The 19,444-nt window shown below is 36.0% G+C and overlaps 1 protein-coding gene across 1 annotated transcript; it reads left to right on the top strand.

Annotated features, from left to right (window-relative positions):
- Window positions 1–851: 851 nt before the first annotated feature.
- Window positions 852–9,120, top strand: LOC121368454 (multiple epidermal growth factor-like domains protein 10). The gene is made up of 5 exons (XM_041493189.1): window positions 852–960; window positions 4,836–4,973; window positions 5,807–5,944; window positions 7,307–7,453; window positions 7,665–9,120. Exons 1-5 carry the CDS (start codon window positions 957–959, stop codon window positions 7,823–7,825), a joined length of 588 nt encoding a protein of 195 aa, XP_041349123.1. The 5' UTR covers window positions 852–956; the 3' UTR covers window positions 7,826–9,120.
- Window positions 9,121–19,444: the final 10,324 nt, after the last annotated feature.

Below are 19,444 nucleotides of genomic sequence, written 5' to 3'. Positions count from 1 at the left end.
GAGCAAACTGCCCACCAGATATCATACTGTGAAGTCAAGACCCTTCTAAAAAACCACTTCAAGAACACGTGGAGGCAGCGTCTGCAGATAGGGCCTGAAGAGAATGGCGGTTTGGGCATAGGCATGTGGGCTCTCTTCTTTTTTTCTTTTTTTTAGGGGAACAGATTTATTTTTGGCAGAATTAAAGCAAAAGAATTAAACCAAAATGATCAAACAACGTTTATTCCTATTAACAATACTGGCAAACAGATTAATAGCGTTTTGGTAGAATGATGGAAATACATGTTGAAAAGGTTTCAGACCATTCCCCCCCCCCCCCCCCACACACACAGAGAGAGAGAGAGAGAGAGAGAGAGAGAGAGAGAGAGAGAGAGAGAGAGAGAGAGAGAGAGAGAGAGAGAGAGAGAGAGACCCGTCTCATACGCCTATGGGTAGAGGTGTGAGAAAGATAATATACTACGACAGTTGTTTCTTCTTCTTGAAATCCAGAATTCCATTGTTAACGTTTCAGGGTGTGAGAATGGCACATTTGGTGAAGATTGCTCGTCTCTGTGCGGTCACTGTAAAGAAGGAGGAGTTTACTGTGATGTGGTCAGCGGGGCGTGTCCTGGGGTTTGTCAGGCTGGCTGGGTGGGGCAAAACTGTCATCAAGGTAAGAACAAAGCCGTATTTCACATTGTCATTATTACACATAGATATGAAAGAAAAAGCTTTAAGAAAATAGGCTTTTCTAAGTATTTACATATTAAAAATACACCCAAAACGCGGTGGGTTCAGGAAATATTTCTTCACTAAAATCATATAATATTATTTCTGCTCCAGCTTGTGAGGGCGGCTGGTTTGGCGAAAACTGCAGGCAGAAGTGTGGAAGATGTTGTAGAGGACAACCCTGTGACAAGATATCTGGAATATGTCACTCAGGATGTCAGCCAGGATTCACGGGACCGGACTGTAAAATGGGTAACATTTTAACATGCTTGGCTTAAGTGTATTTTACTGAGAAATCTATCATGAAAATGGCTTGACATTCATATTTACGTCTGTTTAAGTTGTTGCGTCTGGTTCAGTTATTGAACAAAGTAATAAACTAGTTAGTTCAGACGCTTCCTACGTAAACATTATTTAATTGATTGAAATATATTTTATTGCATATACGGTACAAATGGATGGAGCACAAGTTATTCAACTTAGAGGCCCTCTACTAATAACATGCAATAATGACAATATGACAATAACGGCGACTACAACTATTACAAGAATGTACAAAAATTAAATATTCAAAGACAAGTATATACATGAGAGAAAAACAAAACACAGAAAAAATACATAATAATAAATAAATAAATAAATAAATAGTGAATGAAAAAATGAATGAAAAACATGAAGGAAAACAAACGAAGGTGATTTATTTTCCAATATTCTTAGCAGACAGGTTCCTGCGTAACTGATTTAGAATTAACTAGTCATTATTATTATTATTATTATTATTATTATTATTCAAAACGCTGTGTTTGTTTAATATATTTATGTACAATATAGAATATTTATTTGTTAATAATATCATTTACAACAGTACTGCCATACAATACTAGTTGCAGATTAACAAGGAAGGAAGGAAATGGTTTATTTAACGACGCACACAATTAACCAGTGCAAACGTTTTCAAAGAATCTAAAAGAAGTTGTCTCTGTTTGGTAAAAAGATTACATTTAAAGAAATAATTATAGCAGTTTTCAGGGTGGTATCCACAATTACAAGAGAGATCTGGTATAAGTCCACAACGATATAAGTTGGCATTTAAAGTACTGCAACCATGTCTTAATCTAGTGTGGGATATATTTTCCTTTCGATTTCCATATGAATATAATGAAATTACCTTGCAGCTCTGGGGTGCTACTGCTTTTTTGAAAGTGAAAATTCCTTCACTGTTTCGAATTTCTAATGGCAAGGCATTCCACAGGTCTATTGTTGAATGTAAAACTTACATTTTAAGTAAATTAGTTCTTGCAAAAGGAATTGATATGTCATTTTGATTCCTAATCTATAATCAACCCTGGGCGGTATACAATTTACTAAGAAGTCAGGAGCCATACCATTGAGTATTCTATACATAGTACATAAATGTTTTGCCTTTCGGCATTCTAAACGTGTGGTTATCATGTTTCTGAGTATAGCGCGTATCTTAATACGAACAGTGGTAGACCCGTTATTATTATTGCTGCTTCAAGTTGGATTTGTTTCTAACTTTTCTTCATCTAGTTCAGAACATCCATCCCAAACTTCAGACGCATATTCTAGTACTGGACGTATGAACGTTACATATATTTGTATTAGTATTTGTCGATTTAGAGTATACTTGTATTTTCTCAATGCAGAAATCATAGACGAAGCTGATTTACATATATTATGAATATGGTTTGTCCATTCTGCATTGTTTGTAAATGTTAAACCTAAATATTTATGTGTCTCAGTTATGTTAATATCCGTAATACCAAAATGTAGGTTAATAGCATGTGGGGTTTTTTTTTTTTTTTTATATTATGTGTGTTTTTTCGGGGTTGAACGTCACCAACCATTGATTAGACCAATTATAAAGTTTGTGTAAGTTTTCGTTAAGATTAGATTCTATAGCATATAACTCATTTGATGATTTCGATAAACTAGTATCATCAGCGAACAATCTAGTAACACAGTTTAACTCATCAGCTATATCATTTATATAAACTAAAAACAGGAATGGACTGAGTTCTGACCCTTGGGGTATACCAGCCATTAAAGTACCATAGGAGCCATTTACTAGAACCCTTTGCGACCTATTTGATATGTAATTGTTTATTCAACTAAGTAAACGTCCTATAATACCGTAACGCTCTAGTTTGTAAATTGAACCTTTGTGCCAGACTGTCAAAAGTTTCAGGAATATCACAGAACATTGCATAAAAATGTTCCTTGTTATCGAGAGATTCACATATGTTTGTATATAATTCAATTGATTGATATAAAGCGCTATGCTTAGGGCGGTAAGCACACTGAAACTCGTAAAAGAGATTGTTAGATATGAAACATTTATAAAGATGTTTAAAAACTATTCTTTCAAATATTTTCCCAGCACAACTGATCATTGTAGTTTGTGGGACAACTTCTGTCTCCGTTTTTAAATAGTGGTTTTACAGTAGCTATTTTTCAGATCGTAGGAAATGTCGATACATGAAGTCATTTATTGAATAATAACTGTAGTGGTAATCCTATAGAATTTACTACTTGATTTAAACGTTTATGGCTAATGTCATCGGGACCACATGCTTTATTGGAAGGTAGAGAATTAATTATTTATATAATTTAATTAGTTGTTTTCTGGGGCGTAGCCAGAGAGGAAACCACGCAGAGGCGAATAAAATAAATATCAGTGTCATGGTTAAAACTAAAATAAATCTGGGGAAAGGCCACTCCACCTTATTCTTTCTCACTAACTACTAACAACTATCAACTTGACAGACAGCCCAGACATACAGACAGGGGTGTGTGTACCCAGGACAGCGTGCTTCAACCGTAATTGGATATAAGCACGAAACTAAGCTGAAATGAAATTAAATGTTTTGCAAAACGACAGTGTGCCATTTTTTTTGTAGCCCATGATATATGTCCTCATCTTTCCCCATCCCCTTTTATGAATTATTCGTGCATAATTTATTAACACTTCACTTAAAGACACAAAGTCCTCTAAACGTATTGCACGATATCTTTGTATAAAGCTTACAGTGTCTTGCTTATAGTCCGTCCCATCATTTTTATAATATATATGATTTTGGTTTCGTTTGACGTAAAAAGAAAAGTAAAGGTGTTTTGGAAATAGCAACAAAAAACCCCCCAAACAACTATTTTTGTGTGAAATTTACAAATCAATCTGCTCATAAATAAATAACTTGTTGTAAATTCCATAGTATAGTATGAAAAAAGACGTTCCCTGTGGGACGGACTATAAATGTTTCGATTTCACTTCTGTACATGTTGTGTGATTGGGTGCGGGGTTTTTTTTCCCCTTCTGTTAACGATTATGTTAAAGATACAAATCCTCTAAAACCATTGCACCGTATCTTTGTATGAAAAAAAAAGAAATGTTTTATTTAACGACTAAGTCAACACATTTTCTATACGGTTAAATGGCGTCAGACATATGGTTAAGGACCACATAGATATTGAGAGAGGAAAACCGCTGTTACCACTTCATGGGCTACTCTTTTCGAGTAGCAGCAAACGATCTTTTATATGCACCATCCCACAGGCAAGGTAGTACATACCACGGCCTTTGATATGCCAGTCGCGGTGGACTGGCTGTAACGAGAAATAGCCCATTTTTGACATATAGTTTTAGAGAGGAAACCTGCTACATTTTTTAATTAGTAGCAAGGGATCTTTTATATGTACCATCACACAGATTGGATAGCACATACCACGGCATTTAATATACCAGCCATGGTGCACTGACTGGAACGAGAGAGAGAGAGAGAGAGAGAGAGAGAGAGAGAGAGAGAGAGAGAGAGAGAGAGAGAGAGAGAGAGAGATACCCCAATTGGCTCACTGACAGGGATCGATCCCACACCGACCGCGAATCGAGCTTTACCACTGGGCTACGTCCTGCCCCTTCGTATGAAGCATACAGTTACTTGCTTAGGATTTTTGCTTCTTGTGTTTGTTTTTTTATTTGTGTGTTTGTTGTTGTTTGATGTTTTGTTTTTGTTGTTATTGTATGATTGTTGGTGTTGTTTTTACGTCAATACCCGACTACACTTTTGTTTTCAATTGAAGTCCACAGTTCCACGTTATTGATGTTTCAGGGTGTGCGAACGGAACATTCGGCAAAAACTGCTCGTCTGTGTGCGGTCACTGTAAACAAGGAGTTTCCTGTGATGTGGTCAGCGGGGCGTGTCCTGGAAGCTGTCAGGCTGGTTGGGTTGGGCAAAACTGTGATCGAGGTAAAAACAAAGGAACCGTTCAGTCACGGGAATTTAGAACTTAGTTGGAGTTTCCGAGTGTTCGACAATTAAAGTTAGTTTAGTATTAGCATTGGATGGAACGTTAGTTTGTATTGTTTAACGACACCACTAGATCATATTGATTTATTAATCATCGGCTATTGAATGTCGAACATTTGGTATGTTTGACATATAGTCTTAGAGAGGAAACCCGCTATATTTTTTTCATTAGTAGCAAGGGATCTTTTATATGCGCTATCCAACAGATAGGATAGCACATACCACGGCCTTTCATATACCAGTCACTGTGTACTGGCTGGAATCACAAATAGCTTAATGGGCCCACCGACCGTCATGGATCACAGACCACCGCACATTAAGCGATCGATTTACCACTGGGCTACGTCCCTCCCTGGATGGAACGAGTCGAACGCCTATGCTGTATTGTTTGTAGTGTACCCCAGAAACTCCAACCTGGACCCAAAAGCCCTTGCGTTCAATCATTGGGATATATTTAATTTGTAATGTTTTACTAATGCAAAAAGACAAACACATCTAATAATCCCTTATTTCGTCAGTGAACTTCGTGCAACATAAATTCTATATCGGTATATACCACTAAAATTTAATAAAGCAGCATTATCCCTCGTTCCGAGCGTTCATATGGTGAAAACAAATGTTCACAATGTCCTGTTTACAGCGAATGAAGGATTTGAGGAAGAAAGAAAAGCAAAACAGTTTATTGTAAATACTTACTTATATAGAAAATACACTCTAGGTAAGGGATTTAAAATACATTTTACTACAATCATATAATATTCTTTCTGCTCCAGCTTGTGTGGGCGGCTGGTTCGGTGAGAACTGTAGACAGACTTGTGGAAGATGTGACAGAGGACAACCCTGTGACAAGATATCTGGAATATGTCACTCAGGATGTCAGCCAGGATTCACGGGACCGGACTGTAAAATGGGTAACATTTTAACATGCTTGGCTTATGTGTATTTTACTGAAAAATCTATCATGAAAATAGCTTGACATTCATATTTACGTGTGTTTAAGTTATTGTGTCTGGTTCAGTTATTGATAAAACTAATGAACTAGTTAGCAATCATGAAATCTATCTTGAAATTATCTTGACATGTGCTGAAGAAATCACGTTTGGTTTTATTGTTTAAAAACCAATGTACCGGAATGCTTGAAATCATCTATGTAACCTACACCCTACTTGCTTAGAATATTCGTTTCTGTACATTTGTTGTGGTGTTTTTGTTATCACGAATTTTATAATACCAGTTTCTTGATGTGACAGTTTGATGAACATGAGTTTTTTTTTTAAATAACTTTTATAAATAGATTCTATTAAATCGTGAAAATCTGCGAAGTTGAAAATCTCAGTTGATCACGAAGATGAGCAGTTGCTCTTGTCAAAATTAGAACGACAAAACCGTACTCCATTGTCAAAATCGTATCTCTGCACAAGGCAGTCGAAAGAACGTTAGGCAAAGTCGTCATTTCTTCCATGATCAGGTGCACGTCCTCAGAAGGTCGACAGCCATTCCCTTAAGATATCCGTAACATGATGAGGATGTAGCTCAGTAGGTAGGGTGATCGCCTGAGGTGCTTGGGTCGTAGGATCGAACCACCTCAGTGGACGCTTTCTCTGATTGTGTGTTTTTTTCTGTTCCAACCGGTGCCGCATGACTGGTATATTAAAGTCCATATACAAATTATTTGCTGACAATGAAATTTAATGAAAGTCCATATACAAACTATTTGCTTTTAATGAAACAAAATGCAACGGGTTTTTCTAAGATTGTCTTAGAATTATCAAATGTTTGACATCCAATAGTCGATGATTAATAAATCAATGTGCTCTAATGGTGTCGTTAAAGAAAACAAACATTTTAAGTTGTGAAATGCTTGATAAATTTGCAGACGATTATACACTCGAAATATAAATCTAGATGTGAACAAATTACAACTGTATAAAGTTTTACACAGAAATACCATAAAGTATTCTAATACAAAAAAGAACTTTTAAGGGTGGAGTTTTATTTTTCATTTTATATCAAATTATTTTCAAATCGTTGGAAATAGCGCGCATCGTGCAAAAAACAAATTTGCCAACAAAAAAGGAAGGCGGGTCTATCTTCTCGTGACGGGCTCGGGTGAAAATCTAGGATTGATGTTATAATAAAAAGCAATAACTTGCAACAACCAATGTTAGATATATGAGAAGAGAATCACGTAGATATGGAAACAGTTGTATTTAGATGTATCAGCTTGATTGTAGCTATACGAACATGTTTTCTTCATGATGGTTTCTCTTTAGAATGCAGGGGCGGAACATACGGACGAAACTGCTCATCTAAATGCGGTCGTTGCAGTGAAGACGTACCATGTGATCACGTGACAGGATCATGTCCAGGGACTTGCGCATTGGAGAGTTATGGCAGCCGTTGTGATGTCGATGCCAAGGGTAAGATGAAAACGTTAAAGGAGATATATCAAAGTTGCATGTTAAGTATATATTGTTTTGTTTGGAACTGTATAAATTATTCTTTGAATTAGATGCTTATGAAATATTACAGCCAAACAATTCCATTTATTAATAGAAAAATATACTCAAAATATTTTTTAGTTACCAACCATCATTGGAAATCATTCGTTGTGTATATTTTTGTTTTCAGTTTTGCCTGAAAAGGCGAACTGCGTGATAAACTGTGGTTCAGACGAAACAAAAGCCGGGAAGAATTACGGACTGGGCAATAACAAAGCTGATGGATTCAAGAAGACGTTCGCCGAAATATGTGTACTCTTTGTTATCACCTCCCTCGTACTATTTCTGTGACACGGCCTGGACTTTCATTGTGGAGGGTAACAGGTGGTTCTGCATGCTACAAAGAAGGAAACACTTTTCGTTTTCTCATAATATGTTACCGTATGAAACAAAGTAGATTTTTTTCCATATTTCGGGCACCACCTGACATGCCGGGTGCCTCATTTATTTCCAGTTTGCCTACCTATATACAATGAAACAAAGTAATAAATTGCTAATCAAAAGTATATTCAGCCATTTTTTGAAATTATTATTACATTAGATTCATGAAACCTTTTGGAATGAAACCGTGAACACTGAATTAGCATTATTACAACGTATTACTGCATACCGAAAAACCCCACCAACAGACATAATGATAATAAACGTTAAAAGGTTGCCTCTTAAGAAGAAATAGTTTGGTTTTTCGATGAAACTACCAAGCAAACACAAAAAATTTGAAAGAGACTACAACAAGAATGTAATTAGTATATACACTTGACTATTGTTATTACATCCATCCAGGTATAATGATAAGGGTTACAGTATGTTTCAAAGTTTTTGTGTTTGTAAGTTAATATTTTTATAGATATAATTTGTTTCATCTATAAAAAGGAACTTCTTATTGTTTATTATATATGTTGTTTATATAGTAATCGGTCATAATAATACAAAATCAGTTTTTAAGTTTTCATTCCAGCGATTTTCCTCAAAAGTGTAATGGTTAAAACAAAAAAGGTTGAGAATAATTTTGATTAAGAATTTAATAATACTTACTCTTTTTGCATTCTAGACACTAACATGTTGACATATTTAATCAAACATTTCTATAATGGCCATTCTGCAAAGAAGCAAAATCAAACTTTTAGGTAATTAATATGTAGAAAAAACAAAAAAATGTAGAAGAATGAGGCTTTTTTAAAATATTGTTTCTTCTGTGAATTCATAAAAATCTCCTCTGCTGCTCACTTATTTTCTTCTTCAGCTCTAGTTTGTTTTTTGTGAGGTTTTTTGTTTTGTTTGTACGAAACAATTATTTCCAAATACATAAAATAAAACACCATACTACCAACCTTTTTATATATGTGAATTGAGTTAAAACAATGTGAACATGCGAACATTTAAAAACGCAGCCTTATGAACTATTATCTTCTAATACATGATATGGTAGTTATATTATTATTTTGCGTTATTGCTCGTCACCTAACATTTAAGAATGGTGGTCATTATTTAGTATTGTTTTGAGTATATAATGGTCTTGCAATTGATACTGTTCATTAAACGACACAGCTGTCTAACATCTGGTCATATTAAATAATTTTAACTTTGTCGTTTTTGTTTTTATGGTATATAATATGATATATATATATATTTGCTTTCCTGTCTGTGGGAAATAAATGGGCACATAACAGATTCCTTGCTGCATTAGGAAAAAAAATGTTGCGGGTTTCCTTTGATGACCACGTGTCAGAATTACCAAATGTTAGACATCCAATAACCGATGATTAATCAACTTGGCCGAGAGCTTGGCTCCATGGATCTGGTACTTCCCTTGGCGAGATGGAAGTTGGAGCCACGATAAATCGCTCCACGGCCCGTTGATCTGTGACTTCTCGGTAAAGTCGCCCTCGATAGCTCCACGGTATTTCGCCGGTAGCTTGTCACACGATTGTCCCAGGGGAGTGATCGGTGGCCGTAGACACTTTCCTCCTCTTGTGTTCATGTTGGACATCTGCCGTGGCAACAGCAACAACTGGAGGCGCCGATGGACTGGAAGGTGGATCAGTAATGATCATATGGCTGGTCTCCATTTGCGTGGGTGCTGGAACAGAAGGGACCGCCACTGTCAGTGGAACTGACAGCTTTTGAACCCCCTGGGCCGCTCCTGCACGAGCTGTGAACACAACTTCACAGTTCGGCTGCCTGAAGTAGAATGTCTCCAAATGTATCATTCTCACATTCTGAAATGTTAACAATGGAATTCTGGATAATTGCAGAAGAAGAAAAAAACTATTGTCGTATATGTTTTGTTCTCGCACCCTACGCATAAGCGTAAAAAGTGCTGGTGCAAATCCTAAAATTTCGGAAAAAGCGAAAGATATATTCGGGCACAATTGGCTTGCCTGAATCCTTTTTAACATGCATTTCCATTATTCTATCCACAATATTAGTTGTAATCCATTTTGATTCGTGTACGTAGCCGTTTGGCAGTATTGTTAATATGAATAAACGTTGTTTTCTAGATTCGGGCATTTTCGTTTAATTCGAGCAAAAAGTACCCTGCTCCCTTACAAATATGGGAACCCCACCAAAATTAAAGAGGTTCCGACTTCTTATTTTCAGCATTAATCATTATTTATATTTACAGCACTCCTCAGTCCAAAATTGTCTCTTCAATAGGATCGGTCTCTTACAGGCTGATCTTTGCCCGAATTGAACGAAAATACAAGTAGCAATTAGTAAAAGAAATTAATCTGGTTACAAACTAAAATAAAATGAATGACTGCTACGCCGAATATTTCGTGTTAGACGGTACTGTCAGATTCAAAACCAGTTAATATTATAAAATCCAAATATTAAAATTTTGAACGTAGGTCAAATCAATCATATATACTATTCAGGCTGATTTTTACGAATGAAAATGCCCAAAATTAATATTTATTCGTCTTAGAATTACTGTCAAACAGGTATATCAAAATGGTAGCAAATCAATCACTATTCAATTTTTACATGAATTAATCTGGTATTGTGGGTAGAATGATGGAAATAGGTTTCCGGACAGCTTATTTTGCCCGAATATCTCTATTGTGTTTGCCCGAATTTGAGGATTTCTAGCCCCCTGCCTCATACGCTTATTTCATTTATTTCAACTTATTTTCGTGCTTATATCCAATTATGACTTAAGCATGGCATACGCTTAAGCGAGTCACCGTTAAATACCATTTATCTTAAAACATAATGAACCACCGAAAGCTAAACGGTATCTAACGGACTCGAGTGTTGTTATATTGTTTCTGACATATCCTCTAAAACCAGGTTTAAAATAACATATTTTTCACTATTAGAGCCGTTACTGATATTTTATTCTTCAGATTATCCATTTCCGCAGAACTGAAGTGTTTCTGGTCATCCTGGTGTTTGTAGTTCCACGGTAGCGGTGTGTCAGAATTACCAAATGTTAGACATCCAATAACCGATGATTAATCATTCAATGTGCTCCAGTGGTGTCGATAAAAAAAAAAAAACCACCCAAAACCTTTTAAAATTTAGCTATGGATTATTTTATATACTAGTATACGACGAACTTGCAAGTCGTGTATCCATGTATCTAATTATCAGCACTATGCAACTAGGAACTTTTAAAATCTATTAATAAATCAGTAGATTTAATAAAGTTTTTAATGCAGATAATAAATGGAGAATAAGACATGAGTGGTCGTTAGGTATAATAGAGAGGTTTTGCAACCACACAATTACGGTTACGAATACCGATAGCTGATCATAATGGGCCGAATTTACAGAGCCTTTTGTAATACTTAAGGGGCGTGACGTAGCCCGGTGGTAAAGCGCTCGCTTGCTGCGCGGTCCGTCTGGGATCGACCTATGCTTTTCATTGTTTTATTTATATATATTTTTATATAAAAGAAGATTCAGGTAGTTGATGATGAAGTTCACCGTTCAGACCTCGCCGTGGAAAATTGTTTTTAATAATTAGAAGATTAATTCCTCCCTTAATTTAGAATATCGGGAGCCATTTATTGTATTGAGAATTGATATTTAATCCTTTTGTAGTATATGTATACATATATATATTTAAAATTCACATGCTAAGGGCAGCTAAAATGACACTCCTTGAACTAGTCTCAGGGGAGTGGTGGGGGTGCCAGAGTGAAAACTCCCTTTAAATGGCGAGGTTCGTACTGTTTAGGAGTACATTGTTGAAAGCTAAATGAAACATGATCATGCTAAACCTGATATAATTTTCCACTGTACTTTGTAAATGGACGATATCAGGCTCAGATAGTTGATATAAAACGAGGTACTCTAATAAAGGCCTGTTGGTGATATCCGTTCCAGGACCAAACTTGATGTTTCCTTTGTCGTTCCACGTCACCCAGAACTTGACGAATCTGTTACAGTCCAACAGTTTCTCGTCTATCGTAACCTGGAACTGGTTGCACGAGACACAGTTCTCATTAATTCCGTTCATTTTACCGTTATTGCAACTTCCCAGCAAAACGACAAAATATGGTTTGGCGATGAACTTGGCGCTCTTAGTCAAGACGAGGAAAGCATTTCCACAGCCTTTAATTTGCAGGTAGACCTTGCCTTCTCCAGTTATTGGTATACCCTTATTATTCACAAGCTGAACCGACATTTTACCATCAGTTTCAAAGTCGACTTCACGCTCTGTGTTTATCCATAAAAAGGAAGGAAAGAAGGCATGGATGAATGAATGGACGAATGAATAAATGAAGGAATAAGAAAATAAATAAAACTTAGATAAATAAATTTTAAAAAAACATAGTTATATAAATAAATAAATAAATAGATAAATAAAAATATAAATAAATAAATAATATATATATATATATATATATATAAAATATAAATGAAATATAAATAAAATATGTATCCATAGATAACATTCGTGGTGTATACATGTATATTTATATCTTACGGTTTTTGGGTGAACAACTTTGTCTGTTGAATTATATTAATAAAATACTGTTAAGCTAATAAGCAAATCTGATAATCCTTAGGATCATGGATCCTAAATGATATTGATGTTTCTTTATTTTTAATTTTAATTTTTATTGGTCTACATTTACAAAAAAGATTAGCATTTTAAAATGTGATTTGAAAAATCCACAATCTCAACTCACAACAAAAGAACCATTATTAAAACAAAAGAAGAAAGGAAAGAGAGAGAAAGGCAGACTGAGAGAGAGAGAGAGAGAGAGAGAGAGAGAGAGAGAGAGAGAGAGAGAGAGAGAGAGAGAGAGATGTCCGACACCATATAACGGTAAATACAATGTGTTGAGTGTGTCGTTGAATAAAGCATTGCCTTCCTTCCTTTCTTCAGTCTGGAACATAAAACATGTTAAGTTTCATAATAGAGTGTTAGTAGTGACGTCATGCGGGTGGCTGAAATTCATAAACGTATGGGGTTCATCTACACTAATCAATATGTCGATTCCAAATCCTATAAGCATTCGGATATTATAAACTTTCCTAGGTGCCAATTTTATACATTATTTAAAGTTAATTTTTACTTCGAAACCTATTTGACGAGATTATCGTACCAAAATAGATACATTACCAAAATTCGATTGTCTTAAAGGCATTTGTGAATCAAAGAGGCGTGAGGGCTAATGAAAAAACAATTAAACATCATGTAATGGACTAGATGAACAGGCCATTCGTGTTATTGGTTCAGTATGCAGTATCATCACGGGTAATGGAAAGGCAGATTCAACTGCCAAGTCTGCTTTGGATTTACCTCATGCTAGGGTTGGTGTGCCTTATACTGATTTTAAACACCAATTCCCCTTTTCGACTTGGCAAATTGATGGGGACGGTGCGGTTGCGAACTCGCTTCATGCTATCAAGCCAGTGTTGGGATAGTGGCAGTGCAGGAAGGATGAAATAGTCTTGTGTCGTGCTCGCATCGGTCATACATACTTGACCCCCATTCATTAATCTTGAAGAAGGACCCCACAGACAGGATAGCACATACTACGGCCTTTGGTATACCAGTCGTGGTGTACTGGCTGGAACGAGATATAGCCCAATGGGCCCACCGATGGGGATCGATCCCAGACCGACCACACATCAATCGAGCGCTTTACCACTGGGCTACGTCCCGCCCCCATTTATAATATCCTATATTTGTCTTTTGTTGATCATCGCCTGTAATATATGGTAGTCAATGTGTCAAAGGATAAGATTACAATAACAAAGGCCATTTCTTTCTCTCTTTTTTTTTTTCTCTTTTTTTTTTTTCTTTCTTTTTGTTTGTTTCTTTCTTTCTCTTTATTTATTCTTTACTTTCTTTCTTTTTGTTTTCTTTCGTTCCTTCTTTTTTTCTTTCTTTTTTCTTTCTTCCTGTCTTTTGTTTTTCTTTCTTAAAAATATATTTGGAAAACGGGACTTTTTAGGCAGCACCAAATAAACTTATATCATTGGATTAAGTTACCCCCAAAAAATTAATAAACAGATTTAAAAAGTCATTTTCGGTTTTCGTTGCAGAATTGTTTTTCAATGCTAATACAAGTTCGTATAATAACAGGTAGGCGTAACTTCGAGTTTTACGGGTACACACTATTCTCTTTTCTTCTTTTTCGTTTCGTAGTAAAGTGACTATTAAAACAGGGTTTAATGTAATATGCCAGTTGGCGCCCTATTGTATTTTACATTTTAAAACTACATAGGAACGTAAATCTTCATATCACTGCACTTTTCAAAGCTATTTCACAAACTTAGCGTGCCAAGAAATAATAAGTTCTTGCTAATATTTGACATTTACGATCTCTGAGACAAGTTGTTACACTGTTTTGCAACTTTTCTTCTAGCAGGTAAGACCATTTTATTTTCTACTGCAGATTTTTCAATCAGACGTATGCACGTACATAAGGGAAACATACAATAAATTAGACCTATCATTATTTTGTTTTAAGGCTCCAGTGTTAAGAATTATTATAAGAACAAATTACATGTAGTTTATGTATTATACAGATCGAATTATACAAATTTAGGCATACATATTTCCATTAAAACTTCATTATAGACACAAAAATATGCGTCAGGTTTTCTAGCTTAATATACTGTACGAAATTGTAATATTGGGCAAGACAATATTTTCTCCTATTAACGTTTAGGCAGGACAACACATACCACGCCTGTAGGATAGACTAAGTGTTGTTTACCATTAGCGTATTTTTTGACGCGGTGCGTGTGCGGTTACCATAAACTGCCATGCCCATATAGAAACTCTGCTATTTGGGAAATTCCTTAGTAAATGATGTTACATTTTTAGTCAATTTTTAGAATTCTAAATACCTGTATTTTCGTTACTATTGCATACAAGCATTGCTTGCTGTTAGGTTCGTATCAGATGACTATAAGCCACTTACTAGGCTACTAAAATTCATAGACTAGTGGACATTTAATTAACTTTAAAACTTTGAAATTTTATTTCGGTACACTCAGGCCGCCAAACAACAGCACTATGAGGAATTATTGTACTATGGGTATTTATAGTGACAAGATGACAACAGGAGTCCTTTATAGAATATATACATAATTCAAAACAGCTATGTACACATTTTCAAAAATGAAGACACATGGTGACAAGACAATCAAATATAGCAGAAAGATTTTTACAAGTCAATATTTTTATAACTATCAAATAATATTTGAGATGTCTCTATGGTTTACTGACTTTACTTGCAATTTCGAATATGAATTTTGATATTTTACTGAAGTTGCTTATGGTATTATAATTAAACAGTTCTTTGAATTTAAGTATGTTAGTTTTTTTAAAAAAAAATTATATGGCTTTATAAGCCTTTTGCGTGTGTTCATGAACTAATTATATTTAAATAAGTAGTGATACTCATCTCAACTATCTTTTTTGCTTCGCACAAAGTACATAATCTGTTTTCGACTGGGGTGCTATTACAGCGTTCTGTTTCTATGGGTAAATAGTGATTACATGTTCTGAATTTCAAAATTGTTCGGGTAATTTAGGTAGTACTACGCCAGATAACTTCCGGCTGGGTCAAAGTTCGATGTGCACCCAACGTTTGATAGAGAAATGAACACCACAAATCCTGTGATTGGTGATAAAATGTTTTATCTGGGCTTAAAATGTATGCAATTCTATTTCATCTAGTACCACTGTGTCAAGTAGCCTTGTGCTTGAAATATGTATGAGGTACCGTGGAATAACCCTATTGATAACCATTTTCTGTGTTACGCGCCCGTGCTAAGCTCGCGCCGCGTCAGATAGCACGCACACTAAAAACGCCAATAACAACTCACTTTTCAGTTTGCCATCAATCAATGCTCTTCGCCTGATATATAAAAGGTATGTGCTATCCATTCTGAAAGTGCCTAAAAATAAACATTCCTGTCACAGAGTTTTAAGAAAGAATATCAACTAAGGAATGGCCTGCAAGTTACCTGGAACCGCGGGTTACACGTGTCGTTGGATTTTGCTGTTATGGTTCATTGGCTTCGTCCCTCGATTTCTAACAGGTATTCTTTGAGATCTTGTCTCCTTGTTTTGTCCGTGGTTTCCTCATTTCTAGATATGTTTTTGTTTTCCTCTATAGATTTAGTCTCTCTGTCTCTCTCTCTCTCTCTCTCTCTCTCTCTCTCTCTCTCTCTCTCTCTCTCTCTCTCTCTCTCTCTCTCTCTCTCTCTCTAGTCTGCCTCATCTGTTTTATTCTCTTTCTTGCTTCTTTCTTTATTTTGGTTTCTTTCTTTCATTCTCTCTTTCCTTGCTTCTTTTGTTTTAATAATGTTTTTATTTTTATTTTTTTTTTTTTTTTTTTCAAATCACATTTACAAATGCGGATCTGTTTTAAATGTAGACCAATAAAAAGTAAAAGTAAAAATAAACAAACCTCAATATGAAAGGATCGACGATTCCAAGCATGATAAGGCCTCAGATCACAGCTATCTTCCCGTATGGTTGACCAAAATCAGGAAATATATCCGCACAAGTAGTCTGCTGTTTGACTGTGATTATTTCATAGCAGACAGCTCTAAAGTGGCCTCGGTGGCGCAGTGGTTCAACCATCGGACTACAGGCTGGTAGGTTCAGTGTTCGCAGCCCGGTACTGGCTCCAACCTAGAGCGAGTTCTTAAGGGTTCAGTGGGTAGGTGTAAGGCCACTACACCCTCTTCTCTCTCACTAACCACTAACCAACTAACAACTAACCCACTGTCCTGGACAGACAGCCCAGATAGCTGAGGTGTGTGCCCAGGACAGCATGCTTGAACCTTAATTGGATATAAGCACGAAAATAAGTTGAAATGAAATGAAATAAAGTGGCAACTATTAGACTGAAGTTGACAGGGGAGAGCATGTAGTTTGCAAACGTGTAACTTGTTGACATTGAAGACTTTTTACTGTTAATTCCGGCCCAGTGCAAATGGAAAAAGTACAGAAGTGTTTTTGTGTAAAATGGGTGTACTCCGGCCAGGTTTAGGCCATGGTTTGTGTGTTTGAGGGAAGCAAAAACCAATATCCTGGGAGAAAAGTAGCTGTACGACAGCGGGTTTCTTTTTAAAATCTGTGTGTCCCCCAGGCAGGCCATATACATACAAAAATCCATTGACCTGCGTCGATAAATAAAAAAAATTTCTTTTTTTTGTTGACTGAAACGCTTATATAGAAACAAGTAGAAGTAATTAAAATTGTGTTCTGTGGCAATCAGATTTGTGTTTGTTAAACGACTTTAGCTGTAACAGATTGTCTGTAATATATTCCAACAGGCAAAGATTACAAAAATTCATGGCCCTGCTGATAATAATAAAAATATATAGCGATAATATAACACATGTAGCGTAATTAATTGTGATCTGTGGCAATCAGATTTGTTTGTGGACGACTTTAGCTTAACAGATTGTCTGTAACATATTCCACAGGCAAAGTTGTTCAGCCCAAAACCGTAAAATATAAATATATATACGCACGAATGTTAGCTATGGATACATTTTTAATTTATATATATATATATATATTTATTTATTTATTTATTTATGGATAAACACAGGGCGTGAAGCCGACTTTGAAACTGATGGTAAAATGTCGGTTCAGCTTGTGAATGACAAGGGTATACCAATAACTGGCGAAGGCAAAGTCTACCTGCAAATTAAAGGCTGTGGAAATGCTTTCTTCATCTTGACTAAGAGCGCCAAGTTCAGCGACAAAGGTGGCACATATTTTGTCGTTTTGCTGGGAAGTGGCAACAACGGTAAAATAAACGGAATTAAAGAGAGCTGTTTTTCGTGTAAACAGCTTAAGGCTACGAAATACGAGAAACTGTTGGACTGTAAGAGATTCGTCAAGTTCTGGGTGACGTGGAACGACAAAGGAAACATCAAAGTTGGCCGTGGAACGGATATCACCGACAGGCCGTTGTTAGAGTACACGGGGAATACCTCGTTTTACATCAACTACCTGAACCTGCTGTCGTCCAAGTATAAAGTACAGTGGAAAGTCATATCAGGTTAGTATGGTCATATTTGATTTAGTCTTGTATGTAAGTTCCTGAAAAATACGAACCTGGCCGTTTAAAGGGAGTTTTCACTCTGGCTCTCCTACCACTCCCCTGAGACTAGTTCAAGACAGGGGCTAAAGCGTTCGCTTGATGCGCGTTCGGTCTGGGATCGATAGCCATCGGTGGGCCCATCAGGCTATATCTCGTTCCAGCAAGTGCACCACGACTGGCATATGTGGTATATGTTATCTTGTCTGCGGGATGGTGCATATCAAAGAATCTCTTGCTACTAATGGAAAAGACTATATCCCTACGTCAAAATTACCAAATGTTTGACATCCAATAGCTGATGATTAATAAATCAATGTGCTCTAGTAGTGTCGTTAAACAAAACAAATTTTAAACAAACAAACAAACTTTAGTTGAAGGAAAGTAATTTTTAGCTCCACTTATCATGGGAATAATAATAAAACAGTACTACAAAATGATTAAATATCAATTCTCAATATGGGAGGAATTAATCTTCTCAATTTTGTCACGGTGAAGTCTGAACAGAGAAATTCACCATCAACTACCTGAATTTTCTTTTATGAAAAAAACCAAAACAATAAGAGCACAAAGCCTAGCTGAAAGTAATTTATTTTGTGCGTGGTTTTTTTTAGTTTTTTTACTTTCCTTATCTTATTTTGTAAATACAATACAATACAATACAATACAATACAATACATATAGAATACTAAACGAACTTGTCTGTCATACCATTTTTATGAAACGAGTGAACAGTTTTGGTATGTGACGAGCGAAAGCGAGTCAGATACCAACAATGTACACGAGTTTTATAAAAATGGTATGATAGACAAGCTCGTTTAGTATTTTATTTATTACAAACCAACTACAAACAAGTCGCAACGCAGAAGTAAGCAGATGTTGAGACCTACTACATGCTATTTTTCTACGAATTGGGTCGGCCAGTGATCTACGTTACGCTCACGTCACGCCAATATTACACTAGTTAGATATTGACTGATTGTTATGACATGAGCGGTCTCTTACACTGGTGATGTGTATTTTTGTAGCTGATGTGTATTTTTGTGCTGGGATGTCGTGAAACATTCATTCATTCATTCATTCATTCATGCATACTTAAATATTTTGCTAGATTGCAGACCAGGAACATACGGCCTAGACTGTTACCTAAAATGCGGACATTGCAAGTGTGGTACCACGTGTGATCAGCGGAATGGCTCTTGTACGATGGGGTGCGCACCGGGATGGGGAGGATTGAACTGTACAGAAAGTAAGCAGCTGTGCTATATTTAGGTTGTTCATAAGATTCATACCATCAAATCAATTAAATTATCAGAGACGGTTTTTCTTACGCTCGTATTGGTGAGAACATCATGTGTTATTTATGTTA

This window comes from Gigantopelta aegis, chromosome 3, assembly GCF_016097555.1.
Source record: "Gigantopelta aegis isolate Gae_Host chromosome 3, Gae_host_genome, whole genome shotgun sequence".
NCBI classification, from domain to species: Eukaryota; Metazoa; Mollusca; class Gastropoda; order Neomphalida; family Peltospiridae; genus Gigantopelta; species Gigantopelta aegis.
Note: the sequence above shows the minus strand (reverse complement) of the source record. Positions and strands in the feature narration are given on the sequence as shown.